Below are 23,032 nucleotides of genomic sequence, written 5' to 3' on the forward strand. Positions count from 1 at the left end.
AATAGCAGAACACTGCACCTGTAAAAGAACCATTCAGGTTGTAACGAAGTCATTTAATGGGCATTTGCAAGCCCCAGGGATATATTCCCAGTTTCTGAATTTAGTGTGTTAGTTGGCAAGGCCTAAGTTTAAAATTTTCTTTAAAATATATCATTAGTGTGTTGCTGAAGATCATAAAATCACACCTCTAAAAAAATCATCATTTCACACCCCACCCACTGGTGTGAGAGAGTCCACGAAAGGAGGGTCAAATGCCTGGAAGAGCTAATTTCCAGGATGGCCAGGAGGAGGTGCCACCAGAAGTGAGTGGACCATATGACACCTGTCTATACTGGCATTTACAATCTTAATTAACACCTGTTAAAACATGACAAATTCCAGTGTTGACATCTCTTTTTAACCATACAGATTTTGACCTGGCTATTTTAGTGTCTCTGAACCCAGGAGTGCAACATAGTTTGGAATTCAACACACTTTTAATAGGCTTGGAATAGTTCTGCATCGGAAGCCAAATTCTTGGGATACATGCATGAGAGGAGATGAGGAAACTGGAGTAGTGGGAAGAAGACATGAGGAAACTGGAGTACTGGGAAAAAGAGAAAGATGTATTTTCACTGGAGATTCCAGACACACACACTATTAATTATTAATGTAATATGCCAACAATGCCCCTCTGACATGTACATCAGACCAGACTGTCTCTATGCAAAAGAATAAATGGACACATCAAACATTAAGAATGGCAACATCCACAATCCAGTTGGGGAACCTTTTTACCCTCCCTGAGCACAGTTTTCAAATTGCAAGTTGCCATTCTCAGACAGAAAAACTTCAAAAACAGACTGCAGAGAGAAACTGCTGAACTGGAATTAATATGCAAATTTAACACTCTGAACCAAAGTCTAAACAAACACATGGAGTGGTTCTTGCATTACAATAGGTAATTTCTCATTCAGGTACTCTCAACTTCTCAACACTGTTGGAGATGAGCCACATCTATTCTGATTTAATAAGCATTGATGTCATATTCCCATCTCTACATTCTTGTTTTCCCTCCCTCCTTCTTCCCCCCCTTCAGCATCTGAAGGAGTGAGTTGTAGTTTGTGAAAGCTTATACTCTAATACCCAGTGCTGTGTCTAGACTGGCCAGTTTTTCCGGAAAAACTTGCCAGCTGTCTACACTGGCCGCTTGAATTTCTGCAAAAGCACTGACTTCCTACTGTAAGGAATCAGTGCTTTTTGCGGAAATACTATGCTGCTCCCATTCGGGCAAAAGTCCCTTTTGCGCAAAACTTTTGCGCAAAAGGGCCAGTTTAGACAGATGAGATTTGTTTTGCGCAAAAAAGCCCCAAACGCGAAAATAGCGATCGGGGCTCTTTTGCGCTAAAGCGTGTCTAGATTGGCCACAGACACTTTTCCGCAAAAAGTGCTTTTGTGGAAAAGCATCCGTGCCAATCTAGACATTCTTTTCCGAAAATGCTTTTAACGGAAAACTTTTCCGTTAAAAGTATTTCCGGAAAACCATGCCAGTCTAGATGTAGCCAGTAAGTTTGTTTGTCTTTTAAGTGCCACTGGACTCCTTGCTTTTGCTGAAACAGACTAACAAGGCTTCCTCTCTGAAACATTACCATTTGCTTACCTGGGATAGCTTGGAATAGGGATGTTTAGGTGGGTAGTAACCAGAAACATGCCAGGAGCGAGCAAGAATACTGGAAAAACATTTGGGAGTAGAGCAGAATTACTGGACATTCTTAGGCATCTTATATATCCTGAAATAGTAATTTAGGCTCATCTCAGCCTCGGATAGTATTCATGAAGGAAAAATACTCTTTCTCTGGGGGGTGGTTCTGTGCTCAAGGGTCCTACCATCCAAACATGGTGATTTACAATGCACAGGCACTAATGTAGTGGCTTTCAACCTTTCCAAACTACTGTAGCTCTGGCAAGAGTCTGATTTGTCTTTCACCTCACTTAAAAACGACTTGCTAACAAATCAGATTTAAAAATACAAATGTCACAGCACACTGCTGTTGAAAAAAAATGCTCTAATTTTTATCATAAATTAAAAAAATAATCTCAAATATATTGTACTTACATGTCAGTGCAAAGATATGTAGTATAAACAAATCATTGTATGAAACTTTAGTTTGTACCGATTTGACCAGTGCTTTTTTTATGTAACCTGTTATAAAACTAAGCAAATTATCTAGATGAGTTGCTGTACCCTCTGGAAGACCCCAACATACCCCAGAAGTACACGTGCCCCACTGAGAACCACAAGTTTTTTTCTTTGTTTTGTTTTTAAGGGAACAGCAGAATTCACACTGCATCATCTTTCCACATTATGATTCCCCGGAGACCTAGACATGATTGGGGAGCCTTACTGGGACCTAGGGATTGCACAGACAAAAGTGTAGCAAGCTGAGAAACTCCATGACTACGTCTAGACTGGCATGATTTTCCACAAATGCTTTTAACGGAAAAGTTTTTCTGTTAAAAGCATTTGCGGAAAAGAGCGTCTAGATTGCACAGACGCTTTTCCACAAAAGCACTTTTTGCGGAAAAGACCATGCCAATCTAGACGCGGATTTGCACAAGAAAGCCCCAATGGCCATTTTCACCCTCGGGGCTTTTTTGCGCAAAACAGTTTTTAGCTGTCTGCACCGGCCCTCTTGTGCAAAAACATTTCCGGAAAAAGGCTTTTGCCAGAACGGGAATGTCGAAGCATTTGCATAAGCACTGATTTCGGACAGTAGAACGTCAGTGCTTTTGCGCAAAATCAAGCAGCCAGTGTAGACAGCTGAGAAGTTTTTGCGCAAAAGCAGTTGCTTTTGCGGAACAACTTGCCAGTCTAGACGCAGCCCCTGGGTGCCCATCTCTGCTGGCGTGGCATAAGTGTGTGATATTGATTAATAATTACGATGCTAAGGAGCAATGCTGTAGATAAGGGCAATAAACCGACAGGCTCTCCATGGGAGGGGTTTAGTGCTGGGTTAGGTCCACGCCACTGCCCCGCCTCATAGGGAGCCATGTGCAGCCACCCAGCCTGCAGAGCACGAGAAGCCCCGTCCCCGAGCATCAGCTGCACGCGCCGGAAGTAGCCTCATTCTGGCGGGGCGCTGACGTCATTGTGAAAGCTCCCTATCGGCTATGCTTGCTGTCTCTTTCCCTCTCTGTTTCCGGCGGAAGTCTGGGGCCTTTCCTTTTCCGGGTACGGGTGCCCAGGCGGCGGAGAGAGGCAGGCAGGACGGAGCGGTGGCGGCGGTAGCGGTGGGGGTGGCTGGCGCGTGTAATGGCGGAGCTGGCCCAGGGGCAGAGCGCGGCTCCGGTGGGGATTAAGTCCGAGGGCTTCGCCGACGCTTTGCACCGGGTCCGCCAGGTAACGGAGCCCGGGCACAGGAGGAGGCCTCTGCGCCGCCGCTAGGCCTCGGGGCGGGAGAGGGCGCGGGGCGGCCCGATTAGGTGGCCAGTGGGGCAGAGGGTGCAGCAGCCTCGCGCGAGGGGCGCAGGCGTCTGCGCCTCCTTCTGGGGAAGGGCCTGGGGTGCTCGCGCGGGGTCCTTCCCGGCCCGCTAGGGGCGGGAGAGCGGCAGGAGCAGCGGTGGGGGCCCTGGAGGCACCCTAGATGGCCGGAGTTGGGGCAGAGGGTGTGAGGAACCGGGGAGGCGAGGCCCGTGGCGCTCTCAGGCCTTGTCCACCATTTGCCCAACCTTTCTCTGTGAAAACTAACGCCCCGAGTTTGTGTCTGTGCAGCACTTTTCATCACCCAGGAGATGAAAGTGTTCCTGAAAACTGCCCCCTTCCCCGTAACATTTAGGAAGTGTGGGGTGGGAAATAGACCCTTACGCAGGGTGTATGCAGGCAAGGTTGAAGGAGGTCAAACAGCTCGAGTGTGCAGGTTCGGTGGGCTGTCTGAACATATAGTTACTTTCCAGTTCAGTGACTGAGTTTATAACCCAGAATAAGTGGCTATTTCTTTAAAAAAAATACGAATTTACAACACAGGAGGCCACTTGCATGAAAAGTTACCTTTAACATTTGGCACAGTTAATAAAAATAAGTATTCCCCACTTTTATTTAAAAAGGATACACTAGGCTAGTTTAGACAAATCAATTTTAATATTTAAGGGACCTACTATTATCATTTGGGAGTTGGCGTCCATCCCGAAAGAGGTGGTAAAGTGTAACTTCTGTGATTCTAGAACACACATTCAAAGATGACTGGAGAGGGTTACAGAAATCCAAACAATATTTCAGCACAAAATCTAGGGTTCCTGAGAAACTATGGTACTCCCTAGCAAGGTGCAAGTTTATGAACATGATTTTAAAGACAAGGGACCACAATTTATCAGTTTTGCTAATTGTGCAAAATTCATTGCCGTGTATGTTCATTTTTCTCATTCCATATTTATCGCAGGTGTTAAATGCAACTTGTTCATTGTGGTTATTATTTACATCCCAACAGGACATAACATGGCTAACTACTAGAAGCAAGTCTTGAAGATTCTGTATGGTCTTACTGTCACTTTCCAGTATTACTGGGGTGGTGGGGGAAAAGATCTCCTGTTGCCCAGATACTTGTGTTTTTTCTTTAACTGAGAAGCTCCTGGAGAAATGAGTTGGATCATAAAACCTTTTTGAGCTATTGTTCTAATGAAATGAAAGGGCTCACCACTTTGTACAATTCACTCATAAACTAATATGGTAGCGAATATTGATTTTTATCTAATCTTCAGAGAATTGTGCAAAGACACTGGCAATTCTAGATAGCACATCTACTTTTTTTCAGAAATCCAAAAATTATTTGCCTCCTACTGCTTTTCAGCTGTTGATTCAAAACATCACATCTGTGTCATGTTTTGCAATATGCAATAGATAGTTCTCATCTGCGATGACCTAGACCAAGCTGCAAATCAGATTTTTCAGTGACTGTAACAGCTGTGTCGACTTGACTGTATGCTGATGACTGAGTCTTCCTGTTAGCATCAGATTGTTAATCTTTGGAGGCTGTTGTATTGTAGAGACGCATGTCATAATCTTGCTGACTTTTTACTGAAGGCCTCCAGCTGCAAAAATTCATTTTGAGTACTTGAGACTTTCTGCCTGTTCTGAAGTAATGAATGGATTTGATCTTGGACAACCTGCTGCTCAGGTGGAAGAAAAGTTTTTCATTATTTGCTCATCATGTATGGCATTTTGAAGGGAAACAGAGTACTGCATTGGAAACCTACTGAACTCACATTGAAATGCACCATTCACTGGATCAATAACAAGTTAAATGGGAAGGGGGAATTTCTGCGACTGCACCAACTCATGTATATAGTGAAAGTTGGTTGCTTACCTGTCCTATGTGGCTGCACTGTCAAATTTGTGACTTGTGGTAGGATTGTTCCACACACTCATATCCAGAGAAAATGGAATATAAAACTTTGCTGTAATCAGAGCCCTCATTAATTGTAAATTGGCTATTCTTTGCATTTTGTAGGGGAATGAATAAATTGGTATCCCTTAGCCTAGAATATACTGAGTTATTCTAGTGTAATCTTTAAGTTTCCAACATCATCTGCTTCAAATGAAGTTTACTATTTCTCTGATAAATGTGGGCTCCCTCATTTTTTTGTAGTTGTCACTGATTTTTCTATTCTGTAGGATGACTGTATGCTTCCTGGTTTGACAGCCTTATTCAGTATAATAGGGGAAATTGTTGATTCTGGGCAAAAAAATAGTGAACTTGGTCTCAAGATCTAGCTTAATGATTGTGAAGGGAGTTTAGTAATTGAGTACAAGTAGATTTGGTTCATGCGCAGGTATGATGGCACTAAATCGTCACTGAGGTCTCAGTGATCGTTATGCAATGAGGTGTGTGGTGTTGGTTCACGTACTTGTGGGCATTTGTGTGCCTCACTACTCCAACAATCACAGTTGACACTTTAAGCATTGTTGGCATAGGGCAAGAATTGAATTGGGCAGAGACAACTTCTGCTGTCTTGTCCCTAGAAACGGTGACCAAGATCTTGATTGAAATTAGGGAAGTTTGACTGTACTTGTCCATGCCATACCCTATTCCGTAGATAAATGTAATGGGGTGGATTTCAGCAATATATGTTTTTATGAACGGTGTTCACTTTAATAAAAAAATAAAGCAAACCTTAGACCTGGTACAGCTCAGCTCTGGCCCCTGGGTTACTGCTGTAAATGTCTCTCTGTGGTTTTAAATTTAATTTTGAACTAAAACTGCAGATAGGACTATTAAATCCACTGGAGGTCCATTTTCACTTCTTGAATGGGTCACAGTATTGTAAATCTGGGTTGTACCATCAGTACTGTGAGTGACTAATTTTCAGATCAGTACTCCTGGGTGATCAGCCTTAGTAACTTCATGCTTAGACATTGCTTTTTTATATTAATAGTATCACATTTCAGATTCAAACCTACAAAACCAAAAAAACCCACCCCTCCAATGTATGTTGAGGCTTTAAGATGTGTTCTGCCTGCCCTCCATACGGAGACTTAGATTAGTCGATTAATTTACATATGCATTAGCTAGCCTTCATATGGAGGCAGCTGATATTGTAATTTAGAATTGTATTGCTTTTGTGGGTTAGAACAGTTGTACTACTCCTTTAAGTAATGTAACTTGTATTAATAAATATTCCTGGTGATTCATCCCCCTTCCCTTCTTGACAGTCTCACCTTATAGTAAATCATTTCTATTTGAATGCTAGTCACCTTTCCACATGCACATGGTACTTTTGCTGTGAAGTGATTTGCATGATAAGATTTCATCATACAAATCTTAATTTGAGAAACTAGCAAGATACTCACTAGCCAGAGATTTAAATGACAGTCATGTCAGTGATGTGCTTCAGTTAATGGCCTGGTAAGCTTTTGTCCTGCCAACTTTGGGCTCTGGGATTTTTATCGTGGGTTCTGTGTGTAAATTCCATCTTTCATATCAGGTTCTGCCTTATAGGCCTTTTTTAAATAAAAAGGGTGGGAGAAATACTTGCACTACTCCTTTTGGAGCGAGATACCTCTCTGCCCCTTTTCCCCATTTCTAGTCTCCTAGATGAGGGAAAGGGGAAGTAAGGTGTCAGTTACTCAAACCTCTCCTCCCTGGCATCTTTTTTTTCTCTTGTAGTAGAGTCTCTTTGAATGATTTAATAGCTGATCTTTGCTGCCACAGCTAGCTTTCTGAGCTAATGTAACACAAAATTAACATTATTCTGGATAGTTTCACCACCCCTCGCAGGGTTCTGGATAGCAGCTGAGAAACTGATATATTATCATTCGTATTCTACTTGACAAACATGAGCAGCAGCAGAGGCACTGAAATTGCTTGAAGATTCAGGGCAATAATATTTCAATGACTTGTACTGTGTTAACATCTGAAAGATTCTGTTGTTAGCCATAAGCTAGAATCTTAGACTAAATTCTATAGAAGTTGATTTTTTAGATCCCACCACACTTGCAATCAAAACTTTCATCTACCACACACTACTGGATTTTCAGTCCTTTCATAATATTGTAAAAGAAGGATACACCAGAGGCATAAATAGACAAAAGTCTAAAAGGTACAATTCACGTTTCACTGACTACTAGGAATACTTGAATTTTAAAAATAGTTTTATTTTTATCTTTGTTAATAAAATACATATAACTATCACTTTTTCCCGTGACTGTACTTCTTCAAATGTGTAGCTCAGGCTTTGAATGGCCAGACAAATCCCAAAAGCAGGACAATCATAGAAATAATTTCTGATTGTGTGCTATTTCTACAACACTTTAGAATTATACTGAATAAAAGCTTTTATATTGGGGGAATAGGGAATGACGTCTAGAGGGGTGAAAGCAGTAGCTAGCAGTACATTACTCAAGGTCATCCCTAGCCCTTATCTGACTGGCTGCTTGCTTTTGTTAATTTCCTAGCTTCAGCATGTTTCATTTATCTTCCTGCAAAACCTGTAGTAATAAATGTGGCTCTTTTTGTAACTTAAAGACAAATTAAAACATATGGTAACTGTTATATCCATTTTAAATGTTTCCTAGGCTTTACTTGGTAGTTTGATTTTGATTTTTTTTCTCTTGTGGTAAGTGATTGGACAGTGGTCTCTGCATCAGCAATCTTTAAAAATATATTTTTAAAATTTTCATAAGCTTTGACCAGCTTGAAAGAAATGTGCATGGTGAAAATACTAACTTTGAATTTTAATCTAGTTTCTGTGGGCCAAAATCTGCCCTAGATTGTGTATATTTTTTTTTACTCTTAGCAGGGTGGTTGGGAAATAGCACAGGAGTGCCAAAGGACAGGATTTGATCTATTTAAAGTATAAATTCAGTTGTGGAAACTGGAGGAAAAAAAAAAAGAACAGAATAACTGTTAAAATGGGAAACTGTTCTCAGTGAACCTGTTAAAATATATCAGTAATGTGACAGTATGTTTGGACTGGCAGAACAACTATTGCAGTTTTGTGAATTATAAATTACTACATGGGAGCTATTAGTAGATTCCAAAGACTGATACTAATCTTTATTTTTCAGTCAGGGAGAGAAGACGGGGCTGAGCCCCCAGAGCACTGGGGTGGAAGCAGAGCTATGCCTGAGCTGGGATGGGCGGCTCTTTCCTGCTGCTCCCGAGTGCAGGGTGGGCAATAACCTTGTAGTTTTTAGTAGTGAAAACACACTACATTTAAGACCAAAAAGAGAAAAAATATATATATATAATACACTTTTTAAAAAGACAATCTTTCTAAAAGCACACCAAAAACGTAAAAATAAAGGTTTCAGCTACCAGTTCAAGAGACAGATTGGATCCAATCTGTCTCTTGAACTGGTCGCTGAAAACTTTATTTTTACTCATTTGGTGCAAATTTAGAAAGATTGTCTTTTTAAATTTTTTATATATATACATATATATATATATATATATATATATATATATATATATATATATAAATTTTTTTTTCACTATTGAAGTATTGCTTGAATGTAGATTACTTTAATAAAACAACCAAGAGAGGGCTAGGCTAGCAGATGGAAGGAGGGCCAGAAACATGCCATGGTACGGAATATAGCAAATTATGTGAGAAGGCACCTTGAGACCCAGCACATATTAATGTGACCTCTAAAGTTGTATTTACATGAATTCCGTGAGTTTATTTGACACACGCCACATCTGAGTTGTTTAGTACCAGTCTTAAGTAATTACAAAATTATGCAGAGCTGCATTATTCCACATATTAAAAAGAAGTGAGTGCTAAGCCCCTCCCTTTCTCTTCAGCAGGGTCTAGAAAAGATGCAATTTGGGTAACAGTTGCTTGTGTTTAATTTTTAGTTGTGCATGCAAGAGTACCATCTCAGGATTACAAAAATATGATAGAAAAAAGGAGGAAATCAAGAACTTGCATTCCTGATACTGTTACTTTTTTTTTTTTTTTTTTTAAAGAGGGTGAAGACAACTGAAGGCCATTTTCATATAACAATGGCTTTTACTCTTTCAGTTCACTTTAAAAAAAACATCCTAGTGTAGTAGAAATCCATGTTACAAAGAGCTTTCTACTTTACTGTGGGTCCTAGTTGTGGATGGGTGACTTTTCCTCTGCAGCTGTTGGTAGTGTCTACAACTTTGAATCCTTGTAGATGTGTTGGAAAGCTACATTTTAGAAACTTCTCTGGTTATATTTTTCCATCTCCTCTTTATCGTGGAGAACATCGGTGTAAAAAAAGATGCTTTTAATTTGTCCCTGTTGCTTATTCTCTACTGAAATCCCAATTAGTAATATTCTGATATCAGTACTGATTGTATTGGATTTTTTTTCTGCTACTTATTCTCCATCTGAACTAAATCCTCCATCTAACTCCTAATGCAGAGCCTGTTAAAATATTTTTCTGTGGGAAAGAATGAGGGGAACAATATGGAATAGGACATTTCAGCAATTATTAGGTTTTGCCTGAAGCATCATTTCATGTACTTCAGGCTGCTCTTTATTAACAAAAATCCCTTTGAAAATAGGGTAGTCTTGTATATTAAATATCCCCACATTTATTGGTTTTCTGGCTCCCCCTTTTTTTGGTATCTGTACACTTCTGTCTTTAATGAAGTTTTCCTTGCGACACCCCTGTGAATTAAGACATGCTAATATTTCCATTTTACAGGTGACAAAATGAGGCAAAGAGACAAGTGACTTACTTGACACCACACAGAAAGTCTGTCACAAATCGGGGAATTAGACTCCTAAGTCCCAGCCTAGTACCAAAGAACTTAGTTGCTATAGCTGATATTTTAGGTATGCTAATTTTTTTTTTAATCTGCTTCAACAGATTGCTGCTAAAATTGGAGATATTCCTCACTTGAATAATTCCACGCCACTGGTGGACCCCTCTGTCTATGGTTATGGAGTACAAAAAAGGCCACTGGATGATGGAGGTAAGCTGGCTATTTTTTTACAATAGTTATTGTGATATAGCTTTCAGGTGTGGTCATCTGTGGATATGGAACTTGGGGATCAATTTTGCATTTGTCATAAAAGTATCTGAGATTAGTGGACAACTATGTGTAGAGATTACATAAGAATTCCTGTGCTGTTTAGTCTTGCTCAGTGTATACATCACCTTTTTTACTATATTGATAAAATGATACGTTCTACAAGTAATATTATCAGTTTGCTAGTTTTTAGAGAATTACATTACTTAGCCAAGTATTTAACAGTTGTATTGTAAATGAAGCACTGCTGTGTTATAGGGACATTGTACATGTTACAAAACGACAGTTGCTGCCTGAAATTACTTATAGCCTATGTACAATACCATTTACTGTTTTATAGCTATAAGATGATTGGCAAGTATAACGAGCAGCAGTCACAGTACAACAGCTGGTTATGTATGCATCTTAGCACAGACAAGTTTTAAAGAGAGACTTGAGAGGAAACTGATGTGGATATTCCTAATGGGCAGGTTATTTCCTATGCTTCCACTAAAGTATTTCTTAAACCTTTCTCCGATGTATGTGGTTATGGCCGTGGTTTGAGTCACAATACTGGACTAGAGAGACCCCCCTTGTCTGATCCTTATGTTGCATTAATATTCATTTGTTTAAAATATCCTTGTGAATAACTAAACTGAAGGCCTCCAGTGAAACTCAACCACACTCTGTCCTTCCATAATTGACTTGAGAAGGTAGCTGCAAAGTCAAAAATGAACCAGTGTAATCCAGAAATGATCAGGTACAATTTGGGGTGCATCAGCATTAGTGTTGAGAATATCTGAAATAGCACTTGTATGTTGAATATTGTGTACTGGTGTGGAGCAGATGCAGCCCCACATGACTTCACCAGGTTTGAACAGTTTGCTGGTTATCTTTTGTAACCAAGATGGGCCTCTTCAGAGTGTTACTAGTTTCCTAGCTAGACTAACCAAAAGTTTGTGTTTGACTAGACCGTAAGTGCTTACCACATACACTTTGACCCAGGTAGAACTGTAATAGTCTCTCTTTCCTTGCCAGTAGTTCCAGGCTTCATCTCCCCTGAAGATTGCATTCAACAAAAACACATGTCTGATTATGGGCATATATGTCTAATGAGGGTTCCTCCATTACAGAATTATGCTCCTTACAGTGCTCAGTGGTAAGGCCTCACTTTTCTTCAAGTGAGAGTTGAAAAATATTTTTACTTCAGTGAATGTAAGAATGGTCTGACTCAGCATGGCTGATCGTCATCTAGCCCAATATCTTGTTTTCCAACAATGGCAGGTACCAGATGCCTGAGAGGGAATGAATAGATGCAGTGATCCATCCCCTGTTGTCCAATCAGAGGTTAATGGGCATGTGGCTGTAGATGGTCAGGGAGGCAAACAGCCATTGATGGACCTATCTTCCATTAACTTATATATTTCTTTTTTTGATCCAGTTATACTTTTGGCCTTTAAAACATCATCTGGTTGACTATACTATGTGATATGTTTGGTTCTAGTGTCGTGAATGGGTAAATAACGCTTCCTTGTTCACTTTCTCCACAGCATTTGCAGTTTTATAGAACTGTTTCTTATTGCCCCATAGTCTTTTCCAAGGTGAGCCGTGTCAGTCTTTTAAGTCTCTCCTCCTGTGCAAGCTGTTCCATACCCCAATAATGTTTGTTGCCCTTCTATGCACTTTTTTTTTGTTTTAGAAGGGACAACCAGCCTCGAATGCAGAATTTGAGGTGTGACATACCATGGATTCATATAGTGGCATTGTGATATTTTCTCTTTTCTTTGTCCTGAGGCAGAGCTTCAGAAACTTGATTGCATCATGACCTTATCTGACAAGAAATATTATTTCATGACCCAAAAAGGGGGCTCAGGCTTCTGCCCTGCCTGAATCCTACTGTCCCGGGTTGGGGGGACAAAGCCTGAGCCTCGCGCTCTGGGCAGTGGAGCTAAAGCTGAAACAAAAGGCTTCAGCCACACTTAGTGCTCTGAACGCAGGCTCCCTATCATCAGGGCTAAAGCCCTTTGACTTTGGCCCCAGGTGGTGGGTCTTGGCCTTTGTCCCTAGCTCCTAGCAAGCCTGATGACTCCATTCCAAGGGGGTTGTGACCCACTTTGGCATCCTAAACCACTGCTCTAATTGATCCTAACATGTTTGCTTTTTTCACTGCCTCTCCACATTAAGCAGATATTTTCAGAGAACTATCAACAGCTCTTTCTGGAGTCGTACCAGTTAATTTAGAATCCTTTGTTTTGTGTTTGGGTTTCTTTTTCCAATATGCATTACTTTGCATTTACCAGCTTTGAATTTCATCTGTCATTTTGTTGTCCATTTTGTGAGAACTCTTTACTACTTTTCTCAGCTTGGACTTGACTGAGTAATTTTGAATCATGAGCAAATTTTGCCACCTCACTGTTTGCCCCTTCTTTTTCTAGGTCACTTACGAGTAAAATGAAAAGCACAGGTCCTTTGTAGCCCACTCTTTCCATTGAGAAAACTGATTATACTTATCCAATTATTGATCCATGAGAGGACTTTCCTTCTTATCCCATGACTGCTTGCTTTGCTTAAGAACCTTTGGTATGGGACCTTCTCAAAGGCTTTCTGAAAGTTCAAGTATAAACTGCATCGCCTTTGTCCATATACTTGTTGATTACCTTGAATAATTCTAATAGATTGGCAAGGTATGATTTCCCTTTGCAAAAGCTATGTTGACTCTTCCCTGGCATACTGTGTTGATGTATATGTCTGATAATTTTGTTCTTTACTGTAGTGTCAACCAATTTTCCTAGTTCTTAAATTACTGTAGTTTCAACCAATTTGTCTGGTTCTTAAATTAGACGTACCTGCCCATAGTTGCTAGGATTGCCTCTTGAGCCTTTAAAAAAGTAGCTGTTACATTAGCTATCTTCTAGTCATCTGATACAGAAGCTGATTTTAAACAGTAGATTAGATACCACAGTTCATAGTTCGGCAGTTTCATATTTGAGTTCCTTCAGAACTCTTGATGAATACCATCTGGTCCTAGTGACTTTAAACCACCTCAGTCTGGGATAGTTCCTTAGCTTTGTCTACAAAGAATATCTCCAGTGTGGGAATCTCTTACATCCTCCTCAATGAAGACCAATGCGCAAAATTCATTTAGTTTCTCTGATAGCCTTGTTCTCCTTTTATTTAGCTTATTTAAAGTGAAAATGGCACTGACATACCAAGCTTACTACATTTAAGTGTGAGGGATGATTGTCTAAAAAAGGTTGTAAAAACAAATCTGACTTTAATCATCTTATCCTTAAGTAAATATCAGTCATATAGTAATAATAAATTCTGCATGTTTACTTGCTTCACTAATCTGCCAAAATAAGATTGTGGCATGTATTTATGCCCTTAGAATGAAGAAATTAACAGACCAGTTGCATTGGGGAGGGAAAAGGAGAAGAATGAATCCCTCTCCACACTTTATCAGTCTCTGGACTGGAAATTCCTGCATGTTGCACAATCACCTAGTCTGTATTTGGCAAGTAAGACATTTCCCTCTGGCACTTTTTTGCCATGCCTTTTATTAAAGTATCCTAGATTTGATTTTAACTTGTTGTTGCATGCATTGTTAAATAACAAGGTATTATGCAAAAATGAGCTCAGTTATGTCAGATTCAAATGAAATAATTTTAATTTGCCCTTTTCATGGAAGTAGACCAAAACTGATGGTCACTTCTGTAATTATGAAGTAGGAACAATTCCCCAAAAACATGGCCATGTCTATTAAAGGTATTTGATAGGCTTTGTGAAACAAATTGCAAGCTTGTAGAAAAGCCTGGAGTGTGTCCATAATTCAAGCAAAATAATACTTGTCACTTAACATGTGCTAAGCGTAGCAGTAATTGAATGCTTTATGATGGTAGATTGGGAAGCTGGCTGTTCTGTGTCCAGCATTCGGTGATGGTCTCCGCTGAAGCAATTTTGTGATTTTACTCCAGAAGTGGGAAAGATGTTGGCCTCTCGTGTAGGAATTAAAACCTCAGATATTCCTCTCTCACTTCTTAAGGTCCCACTAGTCCTGATCATAATGGAGGTGAGATCCATGGAAGTGCTCCATTTTAGAAAGAGAGCAAACCAGATAACATTTTCTAGTGTTACTCCCTACCTAACTGCTATCTCAAAACTAAACTCAGAGTATACTGAACAATTGCCATACTTGTTGAAATGTTTAAAGTTATTCCTGCCTGTATTCAATATTTTGACTACTCATACATCTGACTTAGTTCTAAATCAACTATAACTACTAAGGGAAATCTGGGAGTGGCCAATAATTTTGGGATGGGGGGGGGGGAGGAAGTGGTTGAGGGCTGTAGTCTTCCATGATATTAATGGAGGTGGCATGGGGTTTTGGGATGCAGGTTGGGTGCAGAAGGGAGCTTGGGATAAAGGAGGGAGTTTGGGTGAAGGAAGTAGTTGTGACCTGGGCCACTGGACTGGGATGCAGGGGTTTGGATTTGACTTAGGGATACTAGAGGGGGTGCAGGGATTTGTGTTGTGAGCTAGGGCAGGAGGAGACTATGATCTGGGGCAGGAGACTGGGGTGCCAGATCTGGGAGGGGATATGGGTGCAGGCAGGGGGCAGAGGATTTGGGTATGTGGAATGGGGGGGAAAGTGGGGGTAGAGGATTAGGGAAGGGAGGGGCTGGGTGCCAGAGGCAGGGGCTGGCCAGGAGACTTACCAGCCTGCAGCCTGTTCCTGAATCAGCCTCCTGCCAGTCAGTGTGTGGCAGCACAGCTTCACAGGTGATTAATCAGCTCCATCCAGTCAGTCAACTCCCTGTGTACAGCCCTGAGCCTCTGACTGGACAGGGCTGATTAATCAGCTATGAAGCTGTGCGACTGTCTTTCTTAGAGAGGAAACACTGCTGCCTGCCCCGCCCCCGCACAGGCTATAGCGATGTGCTCTGGAGCCTCTTTGGCTTTGTGGCTGCTTGTTATTGAAACCAGCAGCTCCCACTGGCCAGTTTCTGGCCAGAAACCGGCCAGTGGGATTGTACTGGAGGCAGGAGCAGCTCCTAAAGCTTTCCCCCCTCCCCTCCGGACCCACATTTTTTAATGAAAAACCTCCCCGCAGCTGTGTTTCACTGGCGTGCGGGTGAGGCAAGCAGGGAGCTCCCCACAGCATCCATGGGCTGGATCTGGTGGCTTGGCGGGCTGGATATGGCCTGTAGGCTGTGTTTTGCCCAGGCCTGGCTTAGTGAGTAGCAATGTTCAAAAAGTATTGAGATGGAGAATAATACTAAACGTTATCTTATTATATTAGCCAGTAGTATGGCCACTGTTAGAATACAGTGTTCATATATTTTCATTGCCACAATACCATCGCTGCCAAATGCTTATCAGACTTTGGTTAAGGATTAGGTATTGTATCGATAGCAAAAACGTCCAGTTTTAGTAAAGTTAAATGACAAATGTTAGGTATACCTTCTCATTTCAGGACACAAGCTGACCTCTGACTACTGAGGATTAGAAAGAAACTTTTCCTGATGCAGGTTGTTCAGTAACCGTCCACTACATTATTATGTATTTGTATCATCATAGCACCTACTATGCTATGAACCAGGAGATGGAACAAAGACAGTCCCTGCCCCAAAGAACTTGTCTAAATATAGAACAAGAGACAGCAGATGGATACGGACTAGGGATGTTAAATTTCTATTAAACAGCTAATTGAGTAGTCGATAGAATTTCCATTAACTACTTGATTAGTCAATAAGGTGGAGGTGGGGCGCTTGCTATCCCAGCTGTGCATCAGCCTTTTAAATGTAGTAAGAGCCTTCCACTGCTCTTACTACATTTAAAAGGCAGTAGCAGGGAACACGGAGCAAGCATGTTCTGACTGCAGGGCTTCAGCCTTGGAAACATAACAAGAGTACCGGGGTTGGAAAACGGGGCACGCTTTCCCCATGCTTCCTGCTGCTCTTCAGCAGCTCTTGCTATGTTTCAAAAGCAGAAGCACAGCAGTCAGAACCTGGCGCGAGCAGGGACTGCTTCAGTCTCCGCTTGCACTGTTTCCCTGCTGCGCCCTTGCCCCCGCGGAGACAGTGCTGGAGGGAACTGGCTTTTAAGGCCACAAGGGAGGGCGGAGAAGTGACTAGTCGAGTCACTACTCAGCTATCTGAGAAGCATATGCTTATTGGGTAGTCAACTAGTCACTTGGGGTACGTCTAGACAACATGCCTCTGGCGACAGAGGCATGTAGATTAGGCTACCCGGCATAGGAAAATGAAGTGGCAATTTAAATAATCGCCGCTTCATTTAAATTTATATGGCTGCCGCGCTGAGCCGATCAGCTGTTTGTCAGCTCAGCATGGTAGTCTGGATGCTCCGCAGTCGACATCAAAGGCATTGGTTGAGCTCCCAGGTATGCCTTCTGGGATGAGGTTTACCTGGGAGGTCGCCTTTGATGTCAACCGCGGAGCGTCCAGACTACCGTGCTGAGCCAACAAACAGCTGATCGGCTCAGCATGGCAGCCATTTAAATTTAAATGAAGCGGCGATTATTTAAATCGCCGCTTCATTTTCCTATGCCTGGTAGCCTAATCGATATGCCTCTGTCGCCAGAGGCATGTAGTCTAGACATACCCTTACATCCCTAATACAGACAGGGGAGTACAATGAGCCAATGTTAGACATATTAAGCAGTGGTCTCATCACACCAGCAACATAACCATTGCTAAGATTTTGTTGGGATTCTTGGATCTCCTTTCAGCATCTTGAAGTGGCTTATGACATACTGGATACTGTACTAGATGGCTCACTGATTTGGTCCAATATGGCAGTTCCTGCATTTATTCAAATCTAAATCAGAATTAAAATGTGCAAACTGGCATCTGAAACAGATGTTTTTGTTCATAATACATTTATGTACTATGGACAGGGCTCGACAAATCACTGAATCTACTTGCCCATGGCGAGTAGATTTCAGCCAGTCGCCCCGTTCACTGGTGGTGTGCGCATGCGCAATGAGGGTCTTGCACACGAGCAGTGTGGGGCTGGCGAGTAGGTTTCGCCGCCATTTGTCAAGCCCTGACTATGGACATAAATCTGTCCTTCATACATAAATGGCCAAAGACTTATAGTTCCAAAAAAAAAAAAGTGATCTCATTGGACCCTGTTCTGTAAATTTAAGCCCATAGGATATTTTACTGGCAAATTATAAAATGCCTCTAAAATTTGGTTAAGTGCTATTAAATAACCTCAGCAGCACAAATTCAGCTTCTGTAATGACCTTGCTGATTCCTGGCTGTTGAGTTTATAATGGAATTGAAAGGCTCATTCAAATAGCTGCTTCCCTATAGTGGGCATTATTTAATTTCAAAGCAGAAAGTTTTAGAGGCATTGTCCTCTGGTGGATTTTGTTCATGTAGGCTTTGTCTATCTACAGTGGATAGAAATACAGATGTTACTCTAGTTTAAAGGGATGCTGTGCTTGAAATATGGTCTCTAGCTTTCTTTAAGATTCATATATTGTACTTGCCCTAACTCGTTTGTATATCTTTGGTTTTACAGTCAAATGTCATTAAAAAAATACTCTGTGTAACACCACCCAAACAAATAGGAAATTGACTGAAAGTGCAGGAGTAAAATATAAAAATGACTAAATGCAAAAGCTGTGAAATTCACTAAGTTATGACATTGTAGGGGAGGGGAGGGAAAATATTTCTCTGTTTTAATAATCTTAGATTTTATTTAGAGTAATAATCATTTTTCTGTTTAATACTTACTATCTCAAGTGAGTGCCTTTTCTAAGAATAGGATGAGAAAATTGTAACACTGCAGTAAACTAGGGGCCCAGTTTAGTAAGCGTCTGCGTAGAACTCCCACTGTGTTTTTTAAATAGAGACTTCTAAGACAGAGTTTTTCAATTTTTTGGTAGTCTGTGATTTACAGGGGCTGATAAACAATCAGCTGTCTCCCAACTACGTGTACGATATCCTTTTCCATCTACAACTGAGTAATATCCCTGAGATATCTTCATTGGTGATGTTGATGGAAAAGTTTGTTATATTAAAAAGGGCAGCCAGTATTATTTGTCCAGATAGTTTCTGGACAGCACCTGTGATCCATGGACCACTTTTTGGAAACATCAACACAAAAGGGCTTTTCAGATTACTTTCATAAATGGGTTTTGGGAGGGTTGTGTAAACCTCTCTGGTAGGGATATAAAGGGTTAACCTGGTAAGCATTCACCTTACCAGTATGCTTACGAGGTTAACAGCGCCTGGCAGGAGCAGCCCACAGTACAATGGGCTTGGCTGGAGCAGTCTGCTACCCATGGGATCCCGGTTAACCAGTTAAACATACTGTTTAACTGGTTAACTGTAAATGGTGTTTTAAATCTCTTCTCCCAGGTAAGTGTCAAAACAAATCTAGTCATGTTTTTAAAAAAAAAAAAAAAAAAAAAGCCTGGCTCAGGTATTGTTCTTTCTCTGCTGCATGTTCATGGCTGGATGCAGTTACCTCCACTACAGCTTCACCACAGAACTTTGTGGGGTTTTTAAAAAATTACATTTGTGCTTTCTGAATGCTCTTGCATATTCTCTGAATTGAATATTCCAATAGCTGAATGTGGGAATGAACTGCCAGTGTGTGGGAAATCTTGACTCAGACCTATACCGTTCTGTAAATGGCTGCCAGCACTGCTGATTGGTGTATGAGTATGAAATTGTCTCAAACAAATGATGCTCTGTTGCTTTTAGAGCTTTTTCAGGGAGAAGAGATTTGTCATAGTATTAGAAAACACAATGCGCATAACTACCCCTCCCCCAACACACACACACCTTAATGTAACTTTAATCTACAATAAATTGGCTACACTGACCTAGGCTATGGTTTGGAAATGGAGCCTGAAACAGGTGATTTTCAGTTTCATTATTTTCTTTCCCTGGGAAGTACTCTGAAATGTGCATGTTTCTCTTCACACAGGGGGTTTGGACAGTGTAGGGGATTAACTAAGAACTATGGTAACACAGGCAAAACTGGGGGGGGGGTGTTTTTGCACAAACACATTGTAACTTTTACATGGCACTTACATAGCACCTCTGTTCAGTAGATCTTGAAGTGCTTTGCCAGGATAAGTTTATCCCGAGTTTAGTGATGAGGAATGCACATGGGAGGGTTGTAAATCTAAAGTGCTCTAAAGCAGGGATCAGGAACCTATGGCCAGATGTAGGCCCACAGCTTGCCTTGATGCAGTCTGCAAGGCTTGGGATTTCTCCCTTCTCCTCCCCCCTAAAAATCTTCTAGCCATAGGCTCCCAGCAGTTAATCCAGCCCTGTGACGCACCCCCTTCCCCCACTCTTCCCAAGGAGGGCTGGAGAGTGAGAGGAAGCTTGGTGCCCTCAGTTACATGAGTGAGGTGAGTGTCTTTTTTGGTTTGTTTGTTTCTGCTTCTCAGTTGGGGGCCATGTCAGTGAGTTGATATGTGTTTTTGCTTCTCACATGTGTGTGGCCCCGACTGTTTTGTTGGGGACCACTGACCCACAGAAAAAAGGTTTCTCACCCCTGCTCCAAAGTGTAGACACTGGGGAGGTGATGTATTCTAAATGATTCTTCCTGCATGTTAACGTATAGTTGAGAATAGAATTGAGCTTTTATGACTCAGTCCCATAGTCTGTTGTCTGCTACTGTTGTGCTGCCAGAATATTTCTAGCTAATGGATAATTTAACCATTTTATAGCACCAAACAATTTAAGTTTGTTTTTTTCATAGGAATGGGGTAGCTTGGCTAGTAGCAGCATATTGAGTCTTAGAAATCGAAGATCAGACCCTCTACTTTGTCATGTCCATTTTAAGTCCAGTGGGGCCTGTGAGGGATTGTTTTGTGTTCTTTAGTGATTTCGGTAAGATTTAGAACCAGTGCTCAGCCTTCAGATAGAGGACTGCTATTACTCAGGTGGCAAAGAGGATTGGTAGGAGGAGATGAAAGGATCCTAGAGATGTCGCCCCACCCCCAAAATGTTGATGATGGCTTCAAGTGGCAAAGTAAATCCAGTGTTTCACATTATTTGTATTAAAATAACGAGTAGAGGTCCCAACCAACATCACAGCCCTATCTTGCTAAGTGCTGTACAGACACACAGTAGATGCCAACCTTGTATTAGAACTTCGTATCATAACAAAAAAGAACAAAGGGTGAAAGAAGGGAGGTATTTATCTCTGTCTTGCAGGTGGGGAATTGAAACAGTCAAAAGGCTCTGTGGCAGAGTCAGAACACAAACCCAGTCTCCTCTTCCCTCATTTCAGTGCTCCCAAAAAGATGAAAATGTTTTATTTGCAGTAAGGAACACTTTACATTAGTGGTAATAATACTTAACAAGTAGAAGAAAGGCAGAACTCCCCAGTGATCAGAGTTCGTTAAGGCTTCATTAGGGAGAAAATTGGAGACAGAACTATTTGGGGAAAAATACACTTCTCACCCCTAGCATCCAAGCACTCCTGATCTTCTTCAATAAAAGTGTGCACACAGAATCCTAAAGCATAGTTTGCAGCCTTACATTCCTCAGTGTCTGCATGTGACACATTGTTATCGTTTTATTCTTGTGAGTAATATTTTCTTCTATAAGATTCTATATTCCCAACATGCACATTAATTTAGTGGGAGGCACTGCATTGTTTTATACGATGGAAAATAAAAATAAAATCTGCATTATTTTTTTTTTTTTTTTTTTTTTTTTTAGTATCTGTTAGGCAGAATTCAGTTAAGGTGAAGCCTAAAGCAGGATGTAGAGTTATCAACCAGCAGGTGCCATTAACAGGAAATTGGGCTGATTTCATTCACATTCCTTATTTGCGGTAAAATGACTGTAGTTAGAGTCAAATTGTACTCCAAGAGATGTAAAGGAGGGGGATGACACACATGTGGCCTGTCAGTATTCAACCTCCTCCTTGCCATTAAGCAGAAGATGGTGCCTTCTGCCTAGAATATATCATCAGTTTGTATTTCAGTGCATGCATTCTGCCACAGACTTGCTTCTTTATTAGTCTTTTTCAGAGTAAAATGGGCATGTTTAAGAAAATGAAACTTCAGATTGTTGAAACTATGGGCTAATAATTTTCTCAAAGGGGAGTAATTTTTTTTCATAGCATTTCTCCTCATTTCATGTACTTGGGTAGGGGACGGGGAAAATGTGGTAGCCTTGTGCTTAAGCCATATTGAACTAGGAGTCAAGAAATCTGGGTTCTACTCTTCTGTTACAGACTTTTTGTAGGTGCATTAACCTCTTTGTGCCTCCAATTTCCCTTATGTAATGTGAGGAAATCTACTTTACAAATTAACCCCTTCAGCATGCAGATAAATGCTCCAAGGGAGACTACAGATGGGTAACACATTATTTTCATGACTTAAATAAGCTCTTCCGCTTGTTGAACAAAACAGTATCTCCCCAAGCAGTACTTTCTTCCAAGTGCAATTTACAAAATGTTACAAAATGGAAGCTTCTATTAATTATCAGTGTAAAGTTGGGGACTGGTGGAAAGGTTTTTGGGATACAATTGTATTTCGTAATCTGCTGTGATTTTAATAGTCGTGTCCAGTTTGAGAAATTTTAAAAAAGAAATGTGAAACCGCAACATTGGCAATAAAGGAACTGCTCTTTCTGCCATCTTGTTGGAATAATGTAGTATTGTGCTCCATACTAATGCTCCTAGTGCAGTGGTAATACAAATAATGTTTTTTGCCCTTTTGTTGCGAGAATGTTTTTAAAACAGTTTGGGACGCGATGGTATGTTTCTGGATTTAGTATATAAACATGTATCTTATTTGTTCTGCCCTTCTGTGTGATAGTGCCTTTATCAGTAAGAGCAAATATTCCCCATTACATCATCCAACTTTTCTACTGCAGTATTGATAACTGTTAAATTAGGACATTTTATATTCATAGTGAGAATATGCAAAAGTAAATCTAAGGAGTCAATAACACAGCAGTTGTCTTACCTCTGAGCTAAAGAATATAATACAAATATATATTCTGTCAATATCTAGGTCCAGGACCATTATCAAGATATTGACACAGAACAGAAATATGGTATTGACTCTTTGCTTATTTTATTTATCCAAAGAGTGTGCCTGGTCACAGATTTAATGCATTTTTTTGACACACACAATACGGGTGGAGTAATATTTCTTATTGGACCAGCTTCCATGGGTGAAAGACAAGCTTTTGAGCTTACAGAACTCTTCTGCTTTGTGAAAAGTACTCTGAGTGCCACAGCTAAATACTAGGAAGAACATTGCTGAGCATAGAGTTCGCACATGTTGCAAGAGGAGGGGAGGTGGGCACTTAACACCTCTGCAGTCAGAGGTGGGTCACAGGTTGTTGTAATAAGTCATAAATTCAGGGTCTTTATTGAGCCCATGACTTGTTGTGTCTTGAAAAGTTATGAATTTAAGATCTCTGGCTAATCTTCTGAAGGTGTTGTGCATATTTTCTTTGAGGATGAGAACTGTGAGGTCAGATATAGAGTAATTCATTAGATGAAAGTGGTTGCTGATATGCTGTTTTTGTCTTTTTTTTTTTTTCTCTCCCACAGTT

At 40.8% G+C, this 23,032-nt stretch overlaps 1 protein-coding gene across 14 annotated transcripts in view; it reads left to right on the forward strand.

Annotated features, from left to right (window-relative positions):
* Positions 1 to 3,217: 3,217 nt before the first annotated feature.
* Positions 3,218 to 23,032, forward strand: part of FUBP3 (far upstream element binding protein 3) — a 57,670-nt gene continuing 37,855 nt past the window's right edge. For 8 of the 14 annotated variants that reach the window (XM_075905889.1, XM_075905897.1, XM_075905896.1 and 5 more), the window contains exons 1-2: positions 3,218 to 3,379; positions 10,319 to 10,424. In XM_075905889.1, coding sequence (XP_075762004.1) covers positions 3,293 to 3,379; positions 10,319 to 10,424 — 193 coding nt within the window. In that variant the 5' untranslated portion in view covers positions 3,218 to 3,292. Of the gene's footprint in view, positions 3,380 to 4,463; positions 5,151 to 10,318; positions 10,425 to 13,848; positions 13,979 to 23,032 lie in introns of all 14 variants that reach the window. The other 6 variants (XM_075905894.2, XM_075905900.2, XM_075905891.2 and 3 more) reach the window with 4 other exon arrangements.

The sequence above is a fragment of the Pelodiscus sinensis genome, chromosome 23, assembly GCF_052426305.1.
Source record: "Pelodiscus sinensis isolate ZL-2025 chromosome 23, ASM5242630v1, whole genome shotgun sequence".
Lineage (NCBI taxonomy): Eukaryota > Metazoa > Chordata > Testudines > Trionychidae > Pelodiscus > Pelodiscus sinensis.